General features: G+C 50.2%; 2 protein-coding genes across 3 annotated transcripts in view; both read right to left on the reverse strand.

Moving 5' to 3' along the window:
* Positions 1 to 21,313, reverse strand: part of LOC115409139 (rano class II histocompatibility antigen, A beta chain-like) — a 32,024-nt gene extending 10,711 nt beyond the window's left edge. The window contains exons 1-5 of one of the 2 annotated variants that reach the window (XM_030120149.1): positions 21,289 to 21,313; positions 20,931 to 21,141; positions 18,262 to 18,329; positions 17,980 to 18,093; positions 17,486 to 17,805 (exon numbers count right to left, since the gene is read on the reverse strand). In XM_030120149.1, coding sequence (XP_029976009.1) covers positions 17,780 to 17,805; positions 17,980 to 18,093; positions 18,262 to 18,329; positions 20,931 to 21,141; positions 21,289 to 21,298 — 429 coding nt within the window. In that variant the 5' untranslated portion in view covers positions 21,299 to 21,313 and the 3' untranslated portion in view covers positions 17,486 to 17,779. Of the gene's footprint in view, positions 1 to 17,485; positions 17,806 to 17,948; positions 18,094 to 18,261; positions 18,330 to 20,930; positions 21,142 to 21,288 lie in introns of those variants that run through there. The other variant, XM_030120140.1, reaches the window with a different exon arrangement.
* Positions 208 to 3,278, reverse strand: LOC115409352 (H-2 class II histocompatibility antigen, A-U alpha chain-like). The gene is made up of 4 exons (XM_030120499.1): positions 3,164 to 3,278; positions 2,822 to 3,067; positions 920 to 1,204; positions 208 to 570 (listed from the first exon to the last, which is right to left on the reverse strand). The coding sequence occupies exons 1-4, from the start codon at positions 3,216 to 3,218 to the stop codon at positions 437 to 439; spliced, it is 720 nt and encodes a 239-aa protein (XP_029976359.1). The 5' UTR covers positions 3,219 to 3,278; the 3' UTR covers positions 208 to 436.
* Positions 21,314 to 21,714: the final 401 nt, after the last annotated feature.

Consider the following 21,714-nt stretch of genomic DNA (forward strand, 5'->3'; position numbering starts at 1 on the left):
TTTTCTTGCCGTGAGTATCGGCGGCTGGCATCGGTAGCCTTCACGAGTACCCGATACCTTGAAATAAGGCCAGTATCGGCCCGATACCGATACCTGGTATCGGTACTCGCACATCCCTAGCTGACAGTAAAATTTGTTCGGACAGTAAAAGGCTACAATCAGACAGTGTTGACGCCCAGCTGCTGAACAGGACAAGGGGGGGAAAAAAAACTTTATCCAATGTTATTACAGTTATTACAGTGAGAGATTCAGTCCAACTTTATTTATAAACTGTTATCACAGAGAAAAAGATTCAATTCAACTTTATAAACTGTAGTATCTGTATCTGTATGTGATGATCAGACTTTAGAGACGATCAGATCAGTGATATAAACAGATCAAAGCTTTGGGTCGTTTCCATGGAGACAGTGATGACATCAGCAGCAGCAGCAGCCAATCATCTGCACTTGTTTCCTTTAATGAGGAAGAAGGTTCCGACGGCCACGCCCACCAGACCCACAAGGAGACCAAGTCCACAGAAGACTGAGGGTCCAACACCTGGCTGGGTCTGCCAGGTCGAGAGGTCAATATCTGGAGGGAGAGAAAGAGAGAGAGAGGTCAACATCTGGAGAGAGAGAGAGGTCAACATCAGGAGAGAGACATTCTGACTGGTCCTCCTGTGGACCCAGAGACAGACCGGTCCTCCTGTGGACCCAGAGACAGACCGGTCCTCCTGTGGACCCAGAGACAGACCGGTCCCCCTGTGGACCCAGAGACAGACCGGTCCTCCTGTGGACCCAGAGACAGACCGGTCCTCCTGTGGACCCAGAGACAGACCGGTCCCCCTGTGGACCCAGAGACAGACCGGTCCTCCTGTGGACCCAGAGACAGACCGGTCCTCCTGTGGACCCAGAGACAGACCGGTCCTGCTGGTTCTCACCCCAGATCCGGGTCATGGGGGTCTTCAGGGCCGGGTGGTGCACAGAGCAGCTGTAGAAGTCTCCGTCTTTGGGGACGAAGTCCAGCCGGGCCGTCTGTCTGAAGGTTCCGTCCTCGTTGGGGAACGGCCGGTTGACGGCCGTCCCTTCGCTCACGTTCCGTCCGTTCTTGGTCCAGGAGACGGAGACCGGGGCCGGGTAGAACCCAGACACGTGGCACAGCAGAGTGTTCTTCTGGTCCAGGTCCACGTCGTCTCGGGGGTAGATGATGAAGGTGGAGGGGGGGTCTGAGACACACAGGACAGGTTACACACACACACACACACACACACACACACACACACACACACACACACACACACACACACATAGGACAGGTTACACACACACACACACACTCACACACACACACACTCACACACAGGACAGGTTACACACACACACACACACACACACACACACTCACACACACACACACTCACACACAGGACAGGTTACACACACACACACACACACACACACACACATTCACACATAGGACAGGTTACACACACACACACACACTCACACACAGGACAGGTTACACACACACACACACACACACACACACACACACACACACAGGACAGGTTTTACACACACACACACACACACACACACACACTCACACATAGGACAGGTTACACACACACACACACATAGGACAGGTTACACACACACACACACACACACACACACACACACAGGACAGGTTACACACACACACAGGACAGGTTACACACACACTCACACATAGGACAGGTTACACACACACACACACACACACACACATACAAGACAGGTTTTACACACACACACACACACACACACACACACACATACAAGACAGGTTTTACACAAACACACACACACACACACACATACAAGACAGGTTTTACACACACACACACACACACACACACACACACACACACACATACAAGACAGGTTACACACACACACACACACACACACATACACACAGACACACACACACACATACACACACACGCACACATACACACACACACACACATACACACACACACACACATACACACAGACACACACACACACACACACACACACACACACACACACACACAGACACACACACACACACACACATACAAGACAGGTTACACACACACACACACACACACACATACACACAGACACACACACACACATACACACACACGCACACATACACACACACACACACATACACACACACACACACATACACACAGACACACACACACACACACACACACACACACACACACACACACACACAGTCTTGTATTTCTATCCTTGTGGGGACCGTCCATTGACTCCCATTCATGTCTAGCCCCTAACCCTGACCCTTACCCTGACCCTAACCCACACCACAACAAAGCCTAACCCTAAAGAAATGTTTTTGACCTTTTACTTTTTTCAGTAACAACAACATGGTCAAGAAAACACTGTTTCTCCTACTTAGGACCGGAAAAAGGTCCCACAAGGCACGTCGTTCCACGTTTTGCTATCCTTGTGGGGACATTTGGCCCCGACAAGGATAGAAATACAAGAACACACACACACACACACATACAAGACAGGTTACACACACACACACACACACACATACAAGACAGGTTACACACACACACACACACACATACAAGACAGGTTTTACACACACACACACACACACACACACACACACATACAAGACAGGTTTTACACACACACACACACACACACACACACACACACACACACAAGACAGGTTTTACACACACACACACACACACACACACACACACACACACACACACACACACACACACACACACACACACACACTGAGGTGTGCTCACCTTGCTCCAGAGGAATGTCCTTCAGTGCTTTACGAATGACGTTCATGTTCAACCGGCAGAGGTGTAGATGGTACACAGCTTGATCATATACTCCATCGAAACTGATGGAATCGATGAAGTAGGGCAGAGTGACGACTCCTTCTCCTTTATCAAAGTCTGCGTACCAAAGACAATCACCGCCCTGTGTGAATATGTCCTCTCCTTCAGAGTCTGAACAGCCATGGGCACGGAAGTGTGAATGCTGAGCTGAAAACACACACAACCAGTCAGTCAGTCAGTCAGTCAGCAGTGGAGGACAGTCAGCAGCTTCCAGTCAGAGCTCCAGATGAAGCAGCGTCTCACCATCAGCAGAGACTCTGAGGACACAGCAGAGGAAGAGGAGCAGCTTCATCTTCATCAGCAGCTGGTTCTCCAGGACAGTGTGAACCTGTCAGGCTGCAGCACAGAGTGACAGAACCTCCTGCAGGATCCTCCAATCAGAGAGCTGCTCTGCCGTGACATCATCGGTGTCCAGGTGTGGAGCGGCAGGTGAGAGCAGCGAGAGATCAGAACGAGAACATTCCAGAGGAGGGTTTACTGTGTGTGTGTGTGTGTGTGTGTGTGTGTGTGTGTGTGTGTGTGTGTGTGTGTGTGTGTGTGTGTGTGTTCTCGTATTTCTATCCTTGTCGGGGCCAAATGTCCCCACAAGGATAGCAAAACGTGAAACGACGTGCCTTGTGGGGACCTTTTTCCGGTCCTAAGTAGGAGAAACAGTGTTTTCTTGACCATGTTGTTGTTACTGAAAAAAGTAAAAGTGCAAAAACATTTCTTTAGGGTTAGGCTGTGTTGTGGTGTGGGTTAGGGTTAGGGTAAGGGTCAGGGTTAGGGGCTAGACATGAATGGGAGTCAATGGACGGTCCCCACAAGGATAGAAATACAAGACTGCGCGTGTGTGTGTGTGTGTGAGCTCCGAGCTGAGATCAGCCATGACAGTCAGCAGGTGTGTGTTGCCATGGAGACAGCTGCTCTCAGCAGCCATGACAGTGAGTCAGCAGTTTTTCTTTCAGTTTGTTTGGCTGAAGAATCGTTGTTCTTCAAGAACCCAGAGGTGAAACTGAAACTCATTTTTTCACAGTGAGCGTCAGAATCCTTTCATGGATTCATCCTGAGGTTTTCCTGTCTGTAGGTTCATCCATTCATCCATTCATCCATTCATCCACAGCCAGTGAGTAAAGATGAGGGAAGTCTTGGATTCAGGAGGAAATCTCTCTCTGAATGCACTGGAGCGGATGGGAGAACGTTCTGCACTCTCCTCAAACAAAAGCATCTGGAGACAGAACCGTTTGAGATACAGAGGAAATGAGAGCATCGTGAGAATCACAAGGAAAATTCCTTCGTTTTGATGTGTGAAATGTTAAAGTAGAAGCAGAAATGTGGCCGTAGAGACGAGAGAAACACAGTTCGTGTTTTAAAGGGAGAGCCTCTCCAGCACACTCCCAGGATAAACTCCAAACACGACTGAAATTCTGAACATTTGAAGCTCAGAGTTTAAATCTGGTGGAAGATTTGGAGCTGAGGTTCCACATCTGGATGGAGGACCAAAGCGCCGACAGTTTCATATTTTAATGACGTCTCTCCGTCGGAGTCTGGCGAGGCACCATGGACCTGTTCACACAGGAACTCTTGGTGGCGACTCTCATCCAGAAAACATGGAGGAAGAAAAATTCTCTTGTCAGAACCCTGAGAGAGGTCCCAGAACTCTGGTCCAGAATGTAGACCCAGACCCAGACCCAGACCCAGACCTCCTCCTGGACCCAGACCCAGACCTCCTCCTGGACCCAGACCCAGACCTCCTCCTGGACCCAGACCCAGACCCAGACCTCTTCCTGGACCCAGACCCAGACCCAGACCCAGACCTCCTCCTGGACCCAGACCCAGACCTCCTCCTGGACTCAGACCCAGACCTCCTCCTGGACCCAGACCCAGACCTCCTCCTGGACTCAGACCCAGACCTCCTCCTGGACCCAGACCCAGACCTCCTCCTGGACCCAGACCCAGACCCAGACCTCCTCCTGGACCCAGACCCAGACCTCCTCCTGGACCCAGACCCAGACCTCCTCCTGGACCCAGACCCAGACCTCCTCCTGGACCCAGACCCAGACCTCCTCCTGGACCCAGACCCAGACCTCCTCCTGGACTCAGACCCAGACCTCCTCCTGGACTCAGACCCAGACCTCCTCCTGGACTCAGACCCAGACCCAGACCTCCTCCTGGACCCAGACCCAGACCTCCTCCTGGACTCAGACCCAGACCTCCTCCTGGACCCAGACCCAGACCTCCTCCTGGACTCAGACCCAGACCTCCGCCTGGACTCAGACAGACCCAGACCTCCTCCTGGACTCAGACCCAGACCTCCTCCTGGACTCAGACCCAGACCTCCTCCTGGACTCAGACAGACCCAGACCCAGACCTCCTCCTGGACTCAGACAGACCCAGACCTCCTCCTGGACTCAGACCCAGACCTCCTCCAGCAGTGGAGACTCTCAGGATCTCTTCAGGTCCTGGTATCTGACTGGTCTCTGCTGACCTTTGACCCCGTCAGCCAGTCCTTCTCCTCAGACCTGCTCAGACCAGGCAGGAAGTGGATCCTTATCGATCCGGATCTCCTGGCGTCAGCAGCAGCCATCTGGTCCGTCCTGCTCAGCCGGTCCAGCTGACCTGCCGTGACCCCACCTGGGAGAGGTCATGTGACCCATCAGCCCGGTGAGGACCAGCTGAGGACCAGGTGAGCACCAGCTGAGGACCAGCTGAGGACCAGCTGAGGACCAGCTGAGGACCAGCTGAGCACCAGCTGAGGACCAGTGAGGACCAGCTGAGGACCAGGTGAGGACCAGCTGAGGACCAGCTGAGGACCAGCTGAGGACCAGCTGAGGACCAGCTGAGCACCAGCTGAGGACCAGTGAGGACCAGCTGAGGACCAGCTGAGGACCAGCTGAGGACCAGCTGAGGACCAGCTGAGGACCAGCTGAGCACCAGCTGAGGACCAGCTGAGGACCAGTGAGGACCAGCTGAGGACCAGCTGAGGACCAGGTGAGGACCAGCTGAGGACCAGCTGAGGACCAGCTGAGGACCAGCTGAGCACCAGCTGAGGACCAGCTGAGGACCAGGTGAGGACCAGCTGAGGACCAGTGAGGACCAGCTGAGGACCAGTGAGGACCAGCTGAGGACCAGCTGAGGACCAGCTGAGCACCAGCTGAGGACCAGCTGAGGACCAGTGAGGACCAGCTGAGGACCAGCTGAGGACCAGCTGAGGACCAGCTGAGGACCAGCTGAGGACTGGAGGGGGGTCACAGTCCTGCGTCTCCTCCTGAAGCCCGGTTCTCTGCAGGACCCCTCCAGTCCTCCTGGAAGGTTCTCCGTCAGAGGCCCGGCTCCTCAGTCCTCCAGACCTGCAGTCCAGCCGGGCTCGGACCGGTTTCCCTTCATTCCTGGGTACGGTCTCCTCTCAGTCCTCCAGGTCAGTCATTCATTCACATCAGCCTCACTCCTTCACCCCCCGGAGCAGGGACTGAGAGAAACCCCCCAACAGAAGAGTCTGAACTTCCTGATAACTTTTCCTCCACATCTGATCGTTCGTGTTTCCTTCACTGTTCCTCCAGAGAGCAGCAGCAGAACAAGAAGTTCTGACAGAACCAGACCAGAACCAGCTGCTCCACATCTCCACACTCCTCCAGTCGCTGCTCCTCATTCAGCCTTCATCAGTTCAGCAACGCAAAGCTGAGCAGAAGAACAATGAGGAACAACAATCCGTATGGACACGCACACACACACACACACACACACACACACACACACGCACACACACACACACACACACACAGACATTTTGTCCTCAGATTGTGTAGTTTGTCGTGTATTTTGTACACCTGAGGCTGCTGTAGTGAAAGTGCACCTAAGGCATTATGGGTAGAGTTGTGAGTGTTCGGAGTTCTGGTCCACCGGTCCAGGAACCCTCCCACACCACAGGAATCCCCCCCCCACACACACACTCCACAGGACCCCCCCCCCCCCAGGAACCCCCAGGACTGTCCTGTCCCTCTGCTGACCGAGCTCTGCTCGGAGACATTCTGCTGTCTCATTGTGAAGTCCAACTCCAGAGGAGGCGGAGCCTCTGGTGGTGTGGAGACAGTCACCTCTGCATCAGTGTGACGAAGACCGAGGACATGGTGCTGGACTGTAGAGACGACAAGTGTCCCCTCTCTCAGCCGTGGAGACGGTCTCCAGCTACAGCTACAGGAATAGGTACAGCTACAGCTACAGCTACAGGTACAGCTACAGGTACAGCTACAGCTACAGGTACAGCTACAGGTACAGCTACAGCTACAGCTACAGCTACAGGTACAGCTACAGGTACAGCTACAGGTACAGCTACAGCTACAGGTACAGCTACAGCTACAGGTACAGCTACAGCTACAGGTACAGCTACAGCTACAGCTACAGGTACAGGTATAGCTACAGGTACAGCTACAGCTACAGGTACAGCTACAGCTACAGCTACAGGTACAGGTACAGCTACAGCTACAGGTACAGCTACAGGTACAGCTACAGGTACAGCTACAGGTACAGCTACAGCTACAGCTACAGGTACAGCTACAGCTACAGCTACAGCTACAGGTACAGGTACAGGTACAGCTACAGCTACAGCTACAGCTACAGGTACAGCTACAGGTACAGCTACAGGAACAGCTACAGGTACAGCTACAGGTACAGGTACAGCTACAGGTACAGCTACAGGTACAGCTACAGGTACAGCTACAGCTACAGCTACAGGTACAGCTACAGCTACAGGTACAGCTACAGCTGCAGGTACAGCTACAGGAACAGCTACAGGTACAGCTACAGCTACAGCTACAGGTACAGCTACAGCTGCAGGTACAGCTACAGGAACAGCTACAGCTACAGCAACAGCTACAAGTACAGGTACAGGTACAGGTACAGCAACAGCAACAGCAACAGCAACAGGTACAGGTACAGGTACAGGTACAGGTACAGCTACAGGTACAGCTACAGGTACAGCTACAGGAACAGCTACAGCTACAGCTACAGGAATAGGTACAGCTACAGCTACAGCTACAGCTACAGCTACAGTTACAGCTACAGCTACAGCTACAGGTACAGCTACAGCTACAGCTACAGGTACAGGTATAGCTACAGGTACAGCTACAGCTACAGGTACAGCTACAGCTACAGCTACAGGTACAGGTACAGCTACAGGTACAGCTACAGGTACAGCTACAGGTACAGCTACAGCTACAGGTACAGCTACAGCTACAGCTACAGCTACAGGTACAGGTACAGGTACAGCTACAGCTACAGCTACAGGTACAGCTACAGGTACAGCTACAGGAACAGCTACAGGTACAGCTACAGGTACAGGTACAGCTACAGGTACAGCTACAGGTACAGCTACAGGTACAGCTACAGCTACAGCTACAGGTACAGCTACAGCTGCAGGTACAGCTACAGGAACAGCTACAGGCACAGGTACAGGTACAGCTACAGGTACAGCTACAGCTACAGCAACAGCTACAAGTACAGGTACAGGTACAGGTACAGGTACAGGTACAGCAACAGCAACAGCAACAGCAACAGGTACAGGTACAGGTACAGGTACAGCTACAGGTACAGCTACAGGAACAGCTACAGCTACAGGTCCAGCTACAGCTCCAGGTACAGCTACAGGTACAGGTACAGCTACAGGTACAGGTACAGGTACAGCTACAGCTACAGCTACAGCTACAGCTACAGCTACAGGTACAGCTACAGGAACAGCTACAGCTACAGGTACAGCTACAGGAACAGCTACAGCTACAGGTCCAGCTACAGGTACAGCTACAGCTACAGGTACAGCTACAGCTACAGGTACAGCTACAGGAACAGCTACAGCTACAGCTACAGGTACAGCTACAGGAACAGCTACAGGAACAGCTACAGCTACAGGTACAGCTACAGGTACAGGTACAGGTACAGCTACAGGAACAGCTACAGGTACAGGTACAGGTACAGGTACAGCTACAGCTACAGCTACAGGTACAGCTACAGGTACAGGTACAGGTACAGGTACAGCTACAGGTACAGGTACAGGTACAGGTACAGCTACAGCTACAGCTACAGCTACAGCTACAGGTACAGGTACAGGTACAGGTACAGCTACAGGAACAGCTACAGGAACAGCTACAGGAACAGCTACAGCTACAGGTACAGCTACAGGTACAGCTACAGCTACAGCTACAGCTACAGCTACAGGTACAGCTACAGCTACAGCTACAGCTACAGCTACAGGTACAGGTACAGCTACAGCTACAGCTACAGCTACAGGTACAGCTACAGCTACAGGTACAGGTACAGGTACAGGTACAGGTACAGCTACAGGTACAGCTACAGCTACAGGTACAGCTACAGGTACAGGTACAGCTACAGGTACAGGTACAGGTACAGGTACAGCTACAGGAACAGCTACAGGTACAGGTACAGGTACAGGTACAGCTACAGCTACAGCTACAGCTACAGGTACAGCTACAGGTACAGGTACAGGTACAGGTACAGGTACAGGTACAGGTACAGGTACAGCTACAGCTACAGCTACAGGTACAGCTACAGGTACAGGTACAGGTACAGGTACAGCTACAGGAACAGCTACAGGAACAGCTACAGGAACAGCTACAGCTACAGGTACAGCTACAGCTACAGCTACAGCTACAGCTACAGGTACAGCTACAGCTACAGCTACAGCTACAGGTACAGGTACAGGTACAGCTACAGCTACAGCTACAGGTACAGCTACAGCTACAGGTACAGGTACAGCTACAGGTACAGCTACAGGTACAGCTACAGGTACAGCTACAGCTACAGGTACAGCTACAGGTACAGGTACAGGTACAGGTACAGCTACAGGTACAGGTACAGCTACAGGTACAGGTACAGCTACAGGTAGAGCTACAGGTACAGGTACAGGTACAGCTACAGGTACAGGTACAGCTACAGGTACAGGTACAGCTACAGGTACAGGTAGCTCACCTGCAGGACGAGCCCCTCCCGTGCGGTGGACAGCGTCCTCAGCACCGGCACTCAGAACCAGCTTCAGGATAGAACCAGCCAGACTGAACTGGTTCCTGGTCTTGAGGCTGCTGCTCTGCTGCTCTGCTGCTCTGGACACTCCGTCACCATTCAGCTCTGGACACTCTGCACAACATTTATTCCTGCTGTACATATACATACAGCGCAGTACTGTGGAAATACTCCAGTAGGGACCTTTCCCTCCGGCCTGGCGGCCTTCATGCTGGGGGGCTCGGTCTCTGTTGTTCTCCTTCTCTATTACACCAACGCCCAAATAAACGCCAATTTGACCCCCTAAACATGCATGAAAACTCACCAAATTTGGCACGCACATCATGACCGGCGAAAAATTTTATAAAATCCAAAAACGAACACCATCGGCTCTCTAGCGCCACCTATATCCCAAAAAACGTCTAAAGCAGTCGCTACGGCCCGTAAGAATGTCGTAGAGAGATCAAACCAACACTCACGTGTTCGTCTCAGCAAGATCTACATTCCACGCGCTCACACCCCTGACCCAAATCCAACAGGAAGTCCGCCATTTCCCTTTCAAAGTAAAATTTTGCTCAAAATCACTCCTCACGAAAAAATGATCTCCTCCAAGACCGTTTGTCGTACAGACATCAGACTAACGCGACATGATAAAGGAGAAATTTCTCTACAAAAGTTGTTCAAAACTTTGTCAAAAGTCCCACGGTGTGGATTTTATTAGCGTTCAAAGTTGGAAGTCAGAAATCCTGCCTTGCTCCGGCCCTCATCCGTTATAATGGGGAAAAAAGGAAAAAAGTCGCCTTTTTTCAGCACCTCGAACAAGTGGCGACTGCGGCTAAACCGTGACTCCTATCAACAAACCGAGCACACGTGAAGCCTCAGCAGGTCCTTCCAAACAAGATGATGTAGCACAGGGCCTGAAGGCCTCCGGCACGGTGCCGGAAATCCGGCGTGGAGATATTTTGGGGTTTTTTTTTCTCTTCTCTGTGACCGGTCATTAAGTGACCGTTCTACCAGTGATGCTCAATGTTCAGGAGTTTTAGCCAATCAGAGCGAGCTGGGCGGGCCTTAAGTGTTTCACACTTTGGACAAAGCATCTGATTGGTTTCTCGCCGTGCGCTGATCACTTCAGTGTCTTCTCTCAGCGGCGAGAGTGGAGCGGCCTCAGATGAGTTCGCTGAATTGTCTCCGCTTCCTGGCCGCTCGAAACCCTTATATTCTCTCTCTAAAACAGCCGCCCTCGCCATGCTTCTTGCTCCCGGTGTGAACGCCCCACAAGTCGACGGGGCCCGCGACTCTTTCGCTGGAAACGCTCTCCGCCGGCCGCCCCCCCACCACTCAAGATGAGTGACAATTGCATCATTACATTGTCTTTGTGTGTGATCTCTTTGCCACGAAAATTTGCGTCCGGTGGAAACATACTGGAGCTTGTTTGAGCTCCGTGGAGAACGGAGGCAGACCGCCAGGTCAGAGCGCAGCCTGGGGAGGCGCTCATAACAGATCAGGAGTGTCTGAGCTCTGCAGAACCGAGTCAGGCTTCACGTCCTGACAGTCCTGGACGGAGGTTGTTCTGGCCCCGGAAAAGAAAAAAGAATCCCCCCTATCGTCTCATTGGTTCCTCTTATCGACAGGTCGGCTAACTTCCCAAAAATGTTGGAAAACACAAAACAATAACAAAAAGTTGTTTCAGTTCAGTTTCAGTGTATTTTTATTTTTGAAAAGGGACAGTGTGCACGTCAACATCATCCTTCAGAAAAAGGGACAGATGCCTGGACCAGGTTGTAGCATGCTTTTGATTTGATTTATTTATTTCATTGAAATAGAACAAAAGGTGATGCAACATACTCGCATCCACTTACTTCAGCACAGATCTGATGAATAAAAAGGTACAGAAAGAAGCAAAAGCTTATAATATCTGCCTCTTATCAATTCAGAGTCCTTTACACTTCCCGTGTGCGCATGCTGCTAATTTCCACCTGCAGTCCCTTCAGCAGGTTGATGTATTAAAATAATAAACAGTAAAAACAAACGAAACGAACAATGAGACGTCAGTTTCTAACAGTAAAAAGATGAGACAGTGAGGCCGGTGCTTTTCAAATGGATAGCTTTAAGAGGAGACAGAGCAGAGCTGTCTGCAAACACAGGAGCACACACACACACACACACACACACGCCCTGAGAGTATAAAGTACCCCCCACACACCCATACAGTAATCAATAAAATACCCCCTCCCCATCCCAGCCTTATCTAACCATGTGAGCAAACCTGAGCTGATAGGATCCATTTCTTTACCAGACAGGAAGGACTTCAGGTCTGTGAGGCTGTTATTTCTGCTGGGAGGTTATTCCACTGATCTGTGGACACAAGAGAAAGATGATTTAGCAAATGTAGTTTTTCGTGGTGGGATACAGCATTCTCCCCTCGACACTGATCCAGTGGTCCGTGTTGATGCCTCAGAGCGCAGAGAAATAAACTGTTTCAGTGGTGGAGGTGCGTCGTTATGTATGATCTTAAAAAGCAGGCAGAGGTTAGCATGTATGATTATATCTCAAGACTCAACATGTTATATTTCTGAAGCACTGAGCAGTGGTGGTGTGAACGCTTTGTCTTATCATGAATTTTTATGGCGCTTTTATGAAATGAATATAGTGGTGGACACGCTGGAGAGACCATGTCTCTGGGCTGGCCTGGGAACGCCTTGGGATCCTCCAGAGGAGCTGGAGGAAGAGTCTGGGGACAGGAAGTCTGGGGACAGGAAGTCTGGGGACAGGAAGTCTGGAGACAGGAAGTCTGGGCATCTCTGCTGAGACTGCTGCCCCCGCGACCCGGCCCCGGATAAGCGGTTCAAGATGGATGGATGGATGGAATATAGTGGTTTTAGAATTGTTTCACAGGCTTGTTGGGGAAGACTTTGTATCAGTCCTGGAGCGGGTCTGGTGGTTGGATGGGAAGATGAAGACCTGCAGCGCTGTCAACTGGATTTAAAGGATCAGTTCAGTTTAAACAGTTTTCACATTGTTTATAGAATGAAGTAGAACAATATTCTCACCCTGAATGCTTTTCTGATCTGAACAGTGCTTCAGGAGAAATTTAGATCCAAAGTGGAGCTGCAGACCTCCGTATACTGTTAGCCAATGGGGCGTGTGTGGCGCCGGCTCCCAAAACGGCTTTAATCGTCCAAAAACTCATTAGTTTCACCAATATTTCCTCCTGGTCGCTCAGCCTCTCCTCCACCACAGCCCGGGGTCTCCAGATACATGCTGTTGTGGTTTTACAGATCTCTGAACTGAATACGGTGATGTGGATGTAAACCGAAGTACATTCACCAAGAGACACAGTAGGTGGCGCTGTGCGCCTCAGTTGTTGGTCGCCACCCGCGTATATGAGTATATTGTTCGAGTTCGTTCTATAAACAACGTGAACACTGTTTAAACCGAAGTTATCCTTTAAAATGTCCTGCTTCAAGCCCTGATGATGTAACATAAGTGTTAAAAATATCATGTTATATGTACGTTTTCACAGGTAAGAAAAGGTGTGCGCTCTGCATTTTTTTTGGTCTCAGTTATAATGGAGCCGGATGGGGAAAAATCTCGCGCTTCTCACAAACTGAAGCCTCTACGGTCCAAACTAAACGTCTGACTGCTCTGAAAGCCTCACCAACTGAAAGACAACGAATTTTCGCATCAAAAGTGATATTTTTTGTTCAGTTTTGCCAAACAGGAAAGGAACAAGGACCAGTTGTTTCCCAAAGAGAAGCTTTTATTTTCTCCTCTCTCCACTCTAACTGAAATGACCATATATGGGCATACAGTGCAGTTACACAGCTGACAGCAGCTGTCAATCAAACTCTGACACTCAGTGCCTTCATTCAGTGACTCTCAAAAGCAGATGGGAGAAGCTAACAGCTACATGTTAGTGGTTGACTGATGCTACCAGCTACATGTTAGTGGATGACAGATGCTAACAGGTCCATGTTAGTGGCTGGGGCATGCTAACAGCTCCATGTTAGTGGATGACAGATGCTAGCAGTTCCATGTTAGTGGATGGGACATGCTAACAACTCAATGTTAGTGGATGACAGATGCTAACATCTCCATGTTAGAGGATGACGGGTGCTAACAATTACATGTTAGTGGATGGGAGATGCTAAAAACTCGCATGTTAGTGGGTGGACGTCTCAGTCGTGGGCCGGCGGGGAGGCTTGGTCCCGACCAATGCCGCTTGCGGCTTTAATTATTATTTATTATTTTTATTATTATTATTATTATTAGCACTGCTTGTTTAACTGTTTTAAAGTTTGGCTTCTTACCCGGGACCTGAGCTAACCCGAACCCCTTTTTCATGCCAAAAACATGTAAATGTGAACCAGTATAGCAATGAAGTTCTTTGAATCCTTTGAATCCTGAAGACTCTCAGACCTGATCCCTGGACCTCTGAAGACACTAGCTGATCTGTTTAATCTGTCCATACACACCTGCTCATTTCCTTCAGTATGGAAGACCGCTAGAGTTACTCCTGTCTTCAAAGGAGGCGATTTGACTGACTTAAATAATTATCGTCCAATTTCTATTATATGTGCTGTTGCCAAGGTTTTTGAGAAAATTATATCCAATCAACTGTATCAGTACCTTAATGCATATCATATTTTATCACCAGTACAGTCTGGGTTTAGAGCTGGATACTCAACAACTACAGCTTTGCTGAAATTTTCCAATGACACATTCTCCTCCATTGACCAGGATCAACTTGTGGGATCCATGTTTTTAGATCTGTCCAAAGCTTTCGATTCAGTTGACCATTACTTGCTTCTTGACAAACTTTATGCAGCAGGCCTGAATAAAGAGGCAGTTTTATGGTTCAACTCTTATCTTCACAATAGGAAAATTTGTATGCTGACGATACAGTGCTTTATGATGCTAATTCCGATCTCACACAACTGCAGATTCAGCTGCAAGCAGATTTTAATCTGATTCAAAACTGGCTTGAAAATAATAAATTAAAGCTGAATTTGAAGAAATCGTGCTGCATGCTTTTTGGCTCTCACTTTAACTAACTTACATCTCCTAACCTACTTACTGCATTTAGTAATGGTTCAACTGTCCAAAACGTTGACTCTGCTAAATGTCTTGGACTTTGGTTTGATCCTGAACTCTGCTTCAAACCTCACGTAGATTACATCATCAGACGAACATGTGCTACTTTAACTCCTCTTTTTCGGTCTGCAAACTGTTTTACACAAGAAGTCAGGAAGCAAATAATGACTCAACTTGTCCTCCCTGTTGTTGATTATGCTGACACAATCTATCAAAACACTCATGACTTGTATCTCAAACCTTTAAATGTTCTCTTCAATTCTCTGTCGATTCATACTCAAATGTCCTTTTAGAACTCATCGCTGTATTTTGTTTGAGAAGCTGAACTGGTTGCAGCCATATGAAAGGCGACAATATCACTGGACACTGTTCATTTTCAAATGTATTTATTTTTACTGTCCTCTGTATCTTAAATGATTTTTGGTTCCAGTAACTTCTGTATATTCTGTAAGAAGCACTCATAGTCTTACTTTTACTGCTCCACGTACAAACAAAGAGAGCGGTCGCAGAGCCTTCCAGTGCAGGGCTCCATCTGACTGGAATAGTTACCTCTATCCATTCGTGATGTAACATATTTGGGTCGATTCCAATCCTTGTTATTTTCACACCTTAAAGCTTCCTGTTCATGTTTTTAGGTTTTTTTTTGTTTGTTTCTGTTTTTTTTTCCCTTTGAACTTCCGTCAATGATGTATCACCTGTTTCTGAGTTCATGGAGGACTGGGGGGCGAGGGAACAAAGGAGCATGTCTGTCCTGTGTGTGTGTGTGTGTGTGTGTGTGTATATGTGTGCATTCATGTATGTTATTGTAAATTGTGTTAGATATGTGTGTGTTTATGGACCCCCTCGAAAATGAGATGCTACGGGCGAATCCCAATTCTCTGCTTAATCCTCCGTCTCACTCCTCATTCCTCAGAATGTGCGCTCCGGTGAAGTTAAGTGGTGTCCCGTTCCTAAACAAGTAGAGGAAAGGAGAGAGACTAAGGAGCGTTATCTCCCTTAATTTTGAGATTCTACCAGACCTACCTTGGAGTTAAGGATGACCCAGAATGCTTGTTAAATAGTTCGTTTTGCTGTTATTTTATTAATAACACATTTTGTATATTACTTTGGGAGTAAGTGTATTAAGTTTCTATCACAGATGATATTTACAAAGGCTATTAGAAAGAAATCAAGAAAATTCATTTGAATCCATTTATTAACAAGGTCACACAGCAAAATGTTCAACATTTCTAAAGCAGGGCGCAGTACTTACAGTTATAAAGGACGTTGTTATTGATCATTGACCTAAATTATTGCAAAATTATTGCGGAGAGAGAGAAAAAAAAACAGCGCTCCACGCATGTGCGCTCTCTCTCTCCTTCGGACGGTCCAAAGAAGCGTCGCGCTAGCCGCTAGCCCCCTCCCGACGGTCCGAAACCCCCCCAAACTTTTTTCCTGCAGGAAACGCTGCACTTCCAGCTTTCTTCTACCCTCTTGCGCAGTGCTGCCCCATGTGGTCCAAGGACGTAACTGTCTTTAAGGGTTGTCCCATTTCCAAGTGACTTTACATTCCTGAACACTAAGGAGGCGCTTCATTAGAGACTGAGGATCAGGGTTGAGGAGTGAGGATTAAGCAGAGAATTGGGATTGGGCCGTAGGGGCATTCCATTAATAAAACGTCAAACTTCAAGACTCTCAGACCTGATCCCTGGACCTCTGAAGACTCAGACCTGATCCCTGGACCTCTGAAGACTCAGACCTGATCCCTGGACCTCTGAAGACACTCAGACCTGATCCCTGGACCTCTGAGGACTCAGACCTGATCCCTGGACCTCTGAGGACTCAGACCTGATCCCTGGACCTCTGAAGACACTCAGACCTGATCCCTGGACCTCTGAGGACTCAGACCTGATCCCTGGACCTCTGAAGACTCTCAGACCTGATCCCTGGACCTCTGAAGACTCAGACCTGATCCCTGGACCTCTGAAGACACTCAGACCTGATCCCTGGACCTCTGAAGACTCTCAGACCTGATCCCTGGACCTCTGAAGACTCAGACCTGATCCCTGGACCTCTGAAGACACTCAGACCTGATCCCTGGACCTCTGAAGACTCTCAGACCTGATCCTTTGCCTCACAGTATCGCCACAGTCAAGGTGTGTGTGTGTCCAGGTTTGTCCAGGTGTTCCACTCTACATGATCCAGGTCTACACTCTGACTCTACATGATCCAGGTCTACACTCTGACTAGATGATCCAGGTCTATCTGACTCATGGTTGGAGTTGACCTCTGACCTTCTGCTCCATCACTGCTGGCTGATGGGTGGAGTTCTGTTCCATCAGTGCAGTTTGATCCTTCTGAACATCTGGTTTTGAACTGGTGTGAACCGGTTTGCTCTGACTCTGAACTGGTGTAAACCGGTTTCCTCTGCCTCTGAACTGGTGTGAACCGGTTTGCTCTGGCTGGTGGTGTGGAGCTGAACAGGGACCAGAATGAGGACCAGAATCAGTTTCCTGGAGGTTTATTCTGGTTTCAGGACTGACAGCAGAAAAGTGAATCAGAGGAGTCGGGTTACATGAGATTCCAGAGCAGAGTTACACAAGAGACCAGCTGGTCCAGCAGGGTCCACATCAGACCTGGTCTAGGACCGACTGCAGGAACCTGGACCAGGTTCAGGTTCAGAGACCACAAAGCAAATTAAAGCTGAAGATGTTTTTTCTTCCATCTGAAAGACAGAAACTGGAGCGAGGACCAGGACCACAACCAGGACCAGGATCAGGACCAGATCTGGATCCTGACTCAGCTGCTTGGAACCAGACTGCGCCCTGAAGAGACAGAAAGGGTCAAAGGTCAAAGGAAAGAAATCCTACAACACTTGGTAGAACGATCTAATCTGGGTTTGACCCGGTCTCTGACCGGTGTGGACCGGTTTGACCCGGTCTCTGACCGGTTTGACCCGGTCTCTGACCGGTCTGGACCGGTTTGATCCGGTCTCTGACCTTGGGCCTTCCTCTTGTAGTAGATGAAACCAGCCAGAGACAGAACCAGACCCAGGGTCAGTCCAGAGGCTCCGATGATGATCTTGTTCCTCTCAGACTCTGGTAAGGACGGATCTGGAGGACAGACAGGAGACACAGAGACAGACAGGTGAGGGCCAGACAGGTGAGGGACAGACGGGTGAGGGACAGACGGGTGAGGGACAGACAGACGGGTGAGGGACAGACAGGTGAGAGACAGACAGGTGAGGGACAGACAGGTGAGGGACAGACAGGTGTCTTTACCCCAGTGGGTGATCAGAGGGTCCTTCAGGCTGGCGTGATGAACCACACATGAGATCTTCTCTCCAGACCTGTTGGACACAAACCAGCATCCTTCAGTTCTGACTGGACCAACCCAGACCTGGACCTGGGTCTGGACCTGGACATAATCTAGACCATGACTTCAGCCAGGTCCAAGCATTTGGCCTCGGCCGTCCCCTGGAACGTGGACATGTCTCCAGTGGTCTACTTGTACTCAGACAGGCCTGCCGCGGGCGTCGACACTCATATCCCAGAGCGCTGAACAGCCGGGTCCCAATCCTTCCCCATAAGATCTCAAACGGCGCCAGTAACTCTAAACAGTTGTTCTCAACGATCAGCTGACTGATCGGACCTCCCTCTCTCTCACACCGACATCAGCACTGATCACTGCAACAGATTCCTGGACTTCTTCTCCGGTAAGGCAGCCTCAACCCGGTCGAACACCCCTGATACCGCCCTCCCTGTGCCACCAGTTGGAGAGGATCATAACGGACATGAAGCCCTCCACATGTCCTCTGGACCCCCCCTGCCAGCCTCCCCACTGAAATCCAACACTGCAGCCATTGGTCCACTCATCACAGAGACCATTACCCAGTCTCTCCAGTCCGGCCAGGTCCCTCCAGCTCTCACAACAGCAGTCCTCCACCCCCATCTGAGAAAGCCCTCCCTCCACCCCGAAATCCCTGCTCACCACAGGCCTGTTTCAAATCTACCTTTCCTCTCCAAGGTACCAGAAAAGGTGGCTGCAGCCCAACTACATCCTTATCTTCAGAGCCATCACTTATACGAAACATTTCAGTCTGGTTTCCGCTCTGCACAGAGACAGCTCTGGTCCACGTCATGGAGGATCTGCTCATGGCTGTGGACCAGGGCTCGCCACCCCTCCTCCTGGTACTGGACCTGTCAGCTGCCTTCGATACCGTGGACCACGCCGTTCTGCTCCATCGCCTCCAGTCAGCGATCGCTATCACTGGAACCACTTTCAACTGGTTCCAATCCTCCCTCACCGACAGAACAGAACATGTGCAACTCGGCAAATCCAAGTCCCTCCCCCATTCTGCGAGCTGTGGTGTACCACAAGGCTCAGTTCTTGGTCCGACCCTCTTCTCCATATACATGCTTCCCCTTGGTCACATCATTCAAAAACATAATGTCTGATTCCACTGCTGCGCCGACGACACTCAGTTATACATAAAACTGACTCCGCCCTCCCCTCAGCTCTGCCACCAGCTCTCTGTCTGCCTGAGGAGATGAGGACATGGATGTCCGAGAAGTTTCTTCAGCTGAACAGCAGTAAAACAGAAGCCATCCTGGTTGGACCACACATCAGACTCGGTCCCTCCCCCTCAGCAGTCTCCCCATCTTTGGTCATAACATCTCCCTGTCATCCTGTTAAAAATCTTGGAGTCACCTTTGACCCTCAGCTCACATTTGAAACCCACATCCGCCACCTCTGTAAAATCTCTTCCTTCCACCTCTAAAACCTCGCCAAACTCCGCCCCTCCCTCTCCCAGCCAGACGCTGAGAGGCTGGTCCATGGCTTCATCTCCTCCAGGCTGGATTACTGCGACGCCCTCCTCGTCGGGATCCCTGGCAGGAGTCTGCAGAAGCTGCAGCACATTCAGAACTGTGCTGCCGGATCCTGACCAGGAGGCGCGAATTCAATCACATCACGCCGATACTCAAAACTCTCCCCTGGCTGCCGATTCAACCCAGAACCCACTACGAAGTCGCCTCCAGGCTCACCAGAGCCGACATGGAACTGCTGACCCCCCACACCGCCACACCAAGCCTCCGCCCCTCCTCCTCCTCCTCCTCCTGCCTCCATCACCCCCGGACTAAACTCTCCACCCTGGGAGGCGGGGCCTCCAGGCAGCGGCCCCCCGGCTGTGGAACGCTGTCCCCGAGACCCTGAGGGGCCACAGAGTGGAAACCTTCAAAAAAGGCCTGAAGACTTTCTGATCCTCCCTGTTCCATCATCCTGACCTTGAAGTTTTAAAGTGTTATTTTTGTTCTGTTTTGTCCTGTTTTTTTGCCTTTGACAATAGTTTTTAATCTCGCTCTGTAGAGCTTTGAGATTTCATTTGAAATGTAAAGCGCAAGACAAATAAAATTTATTATTATCATTATTATTATTGTTATAATTATTATTATTATTATTATTATTATTATTATTATTATTATTATTATTAGTAGTAGTAGTAGTAGTATTATAAGTATTTGGACCCCGTTTGTAGTCCTGAATCTGAATGTGGATCAATGCTTGAACCTCCTATCTGGGTCTGGGTCTGGAATCTGGACCTGGATATTATCCTAAATCCTGAGCTGGACCTGGACCTGGACCTGGATTTAAAATTGAAGTTGGACCAACAAAGAGACTAACTACTTGGGACCTGGATCTGGATTTGATCCTCATGTCTGGACCTGGACTGAAATTGGCCACTTGGTTCCTTGACTTGATTCAAGAACCTGGACTGGGTTCCAGGGACGAGGATGTGACCCCTTGACTTGGACCCAGTACTGAGACCAGCTGCTTGATACCTGGACCTGAACTAGGGTTGGACCTGGACCCTGTATTAGGACCTGGTTCCCGGTGTGTGGGCGAGGCCCCGGTGTGTGGGCGTGGCCCCGGTGTGTGGGCGGGGCCTCACCTGGGCGTGTACTCCAGGTGGGAGTGGATCTGGTAGTACCAGTCGGCGTTGGCCATCCGCTCAGTGGACGTGACGTCCTCCGTGACTTCCTGTCCGTCCCTCAGCCAGCCCACCTGGATGTCTTCGGGGTAGAAGTCGTAGACGCTGCAGACCAACAAGCGGCGGCCGCCGCTGTCACGAGTCTCAGAGTGGATCCTCACGTAGGGCGCAACTGGAACCACAACCACCAGCAGAACCGGCAGGATCAGACAAGACCAGGAACCGTTCAGACCGACTGGAAGAGAACCTGAGTCTGTTTGAGGACTGGAACCTGGAACCGGTTTGAGTCTGAACAACAAAGGAGGAACCTGAACAGAACCTGGATTCATCTTCACTGAGCAGAGAACAGCTGCTGGTTCTACTGTGGAGGTTCTCCAGTCTGACCACCAGGGGGAGCCTGAGGGTCTCCAGTCTGACCACCAGGGGGAGCCTGAAGTTCTCCAGTCTGACCACCAGGGGGAGCCTGAAGTTCTCCAGTCTGACCACCAGGGGGAGCCTGAAGTTCTCCAGTCTGACCACCAGGGGGAGCCTGAAGTTCTCCAGTCTGACCACCAGGAGCCTGAAGTTCTCCAGTCTGACCACCAGGGGGAGACTCTAGATTAATCCCAGGTTCAGTCGGACTCACCTGATTTACTCAGAGCGTTGCTGTAGAAGATGTCGATGTTCGGTTTACAGAACGTCTCCTTCCTCAGTTGCATGTCAGCCAGCTCGGCTGGATCCTTGTTGAAGCGTTCTGCGTTCTTCA

The sequence above is a fragment of the Salarias fasciatus genome, chromosome 3, assembly GCF_902148845.1.
Source record: "Salarias fasciatus chromosome 3, fSalaFa1.1, whole genome shotgun sequence".
NCBI classification, from domain to species: Eukaryota; Metazoa; Chordata; class Actinopteri; order Blenniiformes; family Blenniidae; genus Salarias; species Salarias fasciatus.

What these genes read in the sequence shown, in the direction of transcription:
- LOC115409352 (XM_030120499.1), bottom strand. Translation starts at nt 3,218, where the DNA reads ATGAAGATGAAGCTGCTCCTCTTCCTCTGCTGTGTCCTCAGAGTCTCT. An exon ending in CCTCAGAGTCTCTGCTGATG is followed by an intron (nt 3,068 to 3,163) that starts GTGAGACGCTGC and finishes GTGTGTTTTCAG; the next exon opens with CTCAGCATTCACACTTCCGT. An exon ending in GGACATTCCTCTGGAGCAAG is followed by an intron (nt 1,205 to 2,821) that starts GTGAGCACACCT and finishes TGTGTGTCTCAG; the next exon opens with ACCCCCCCTCCACCTTCATC.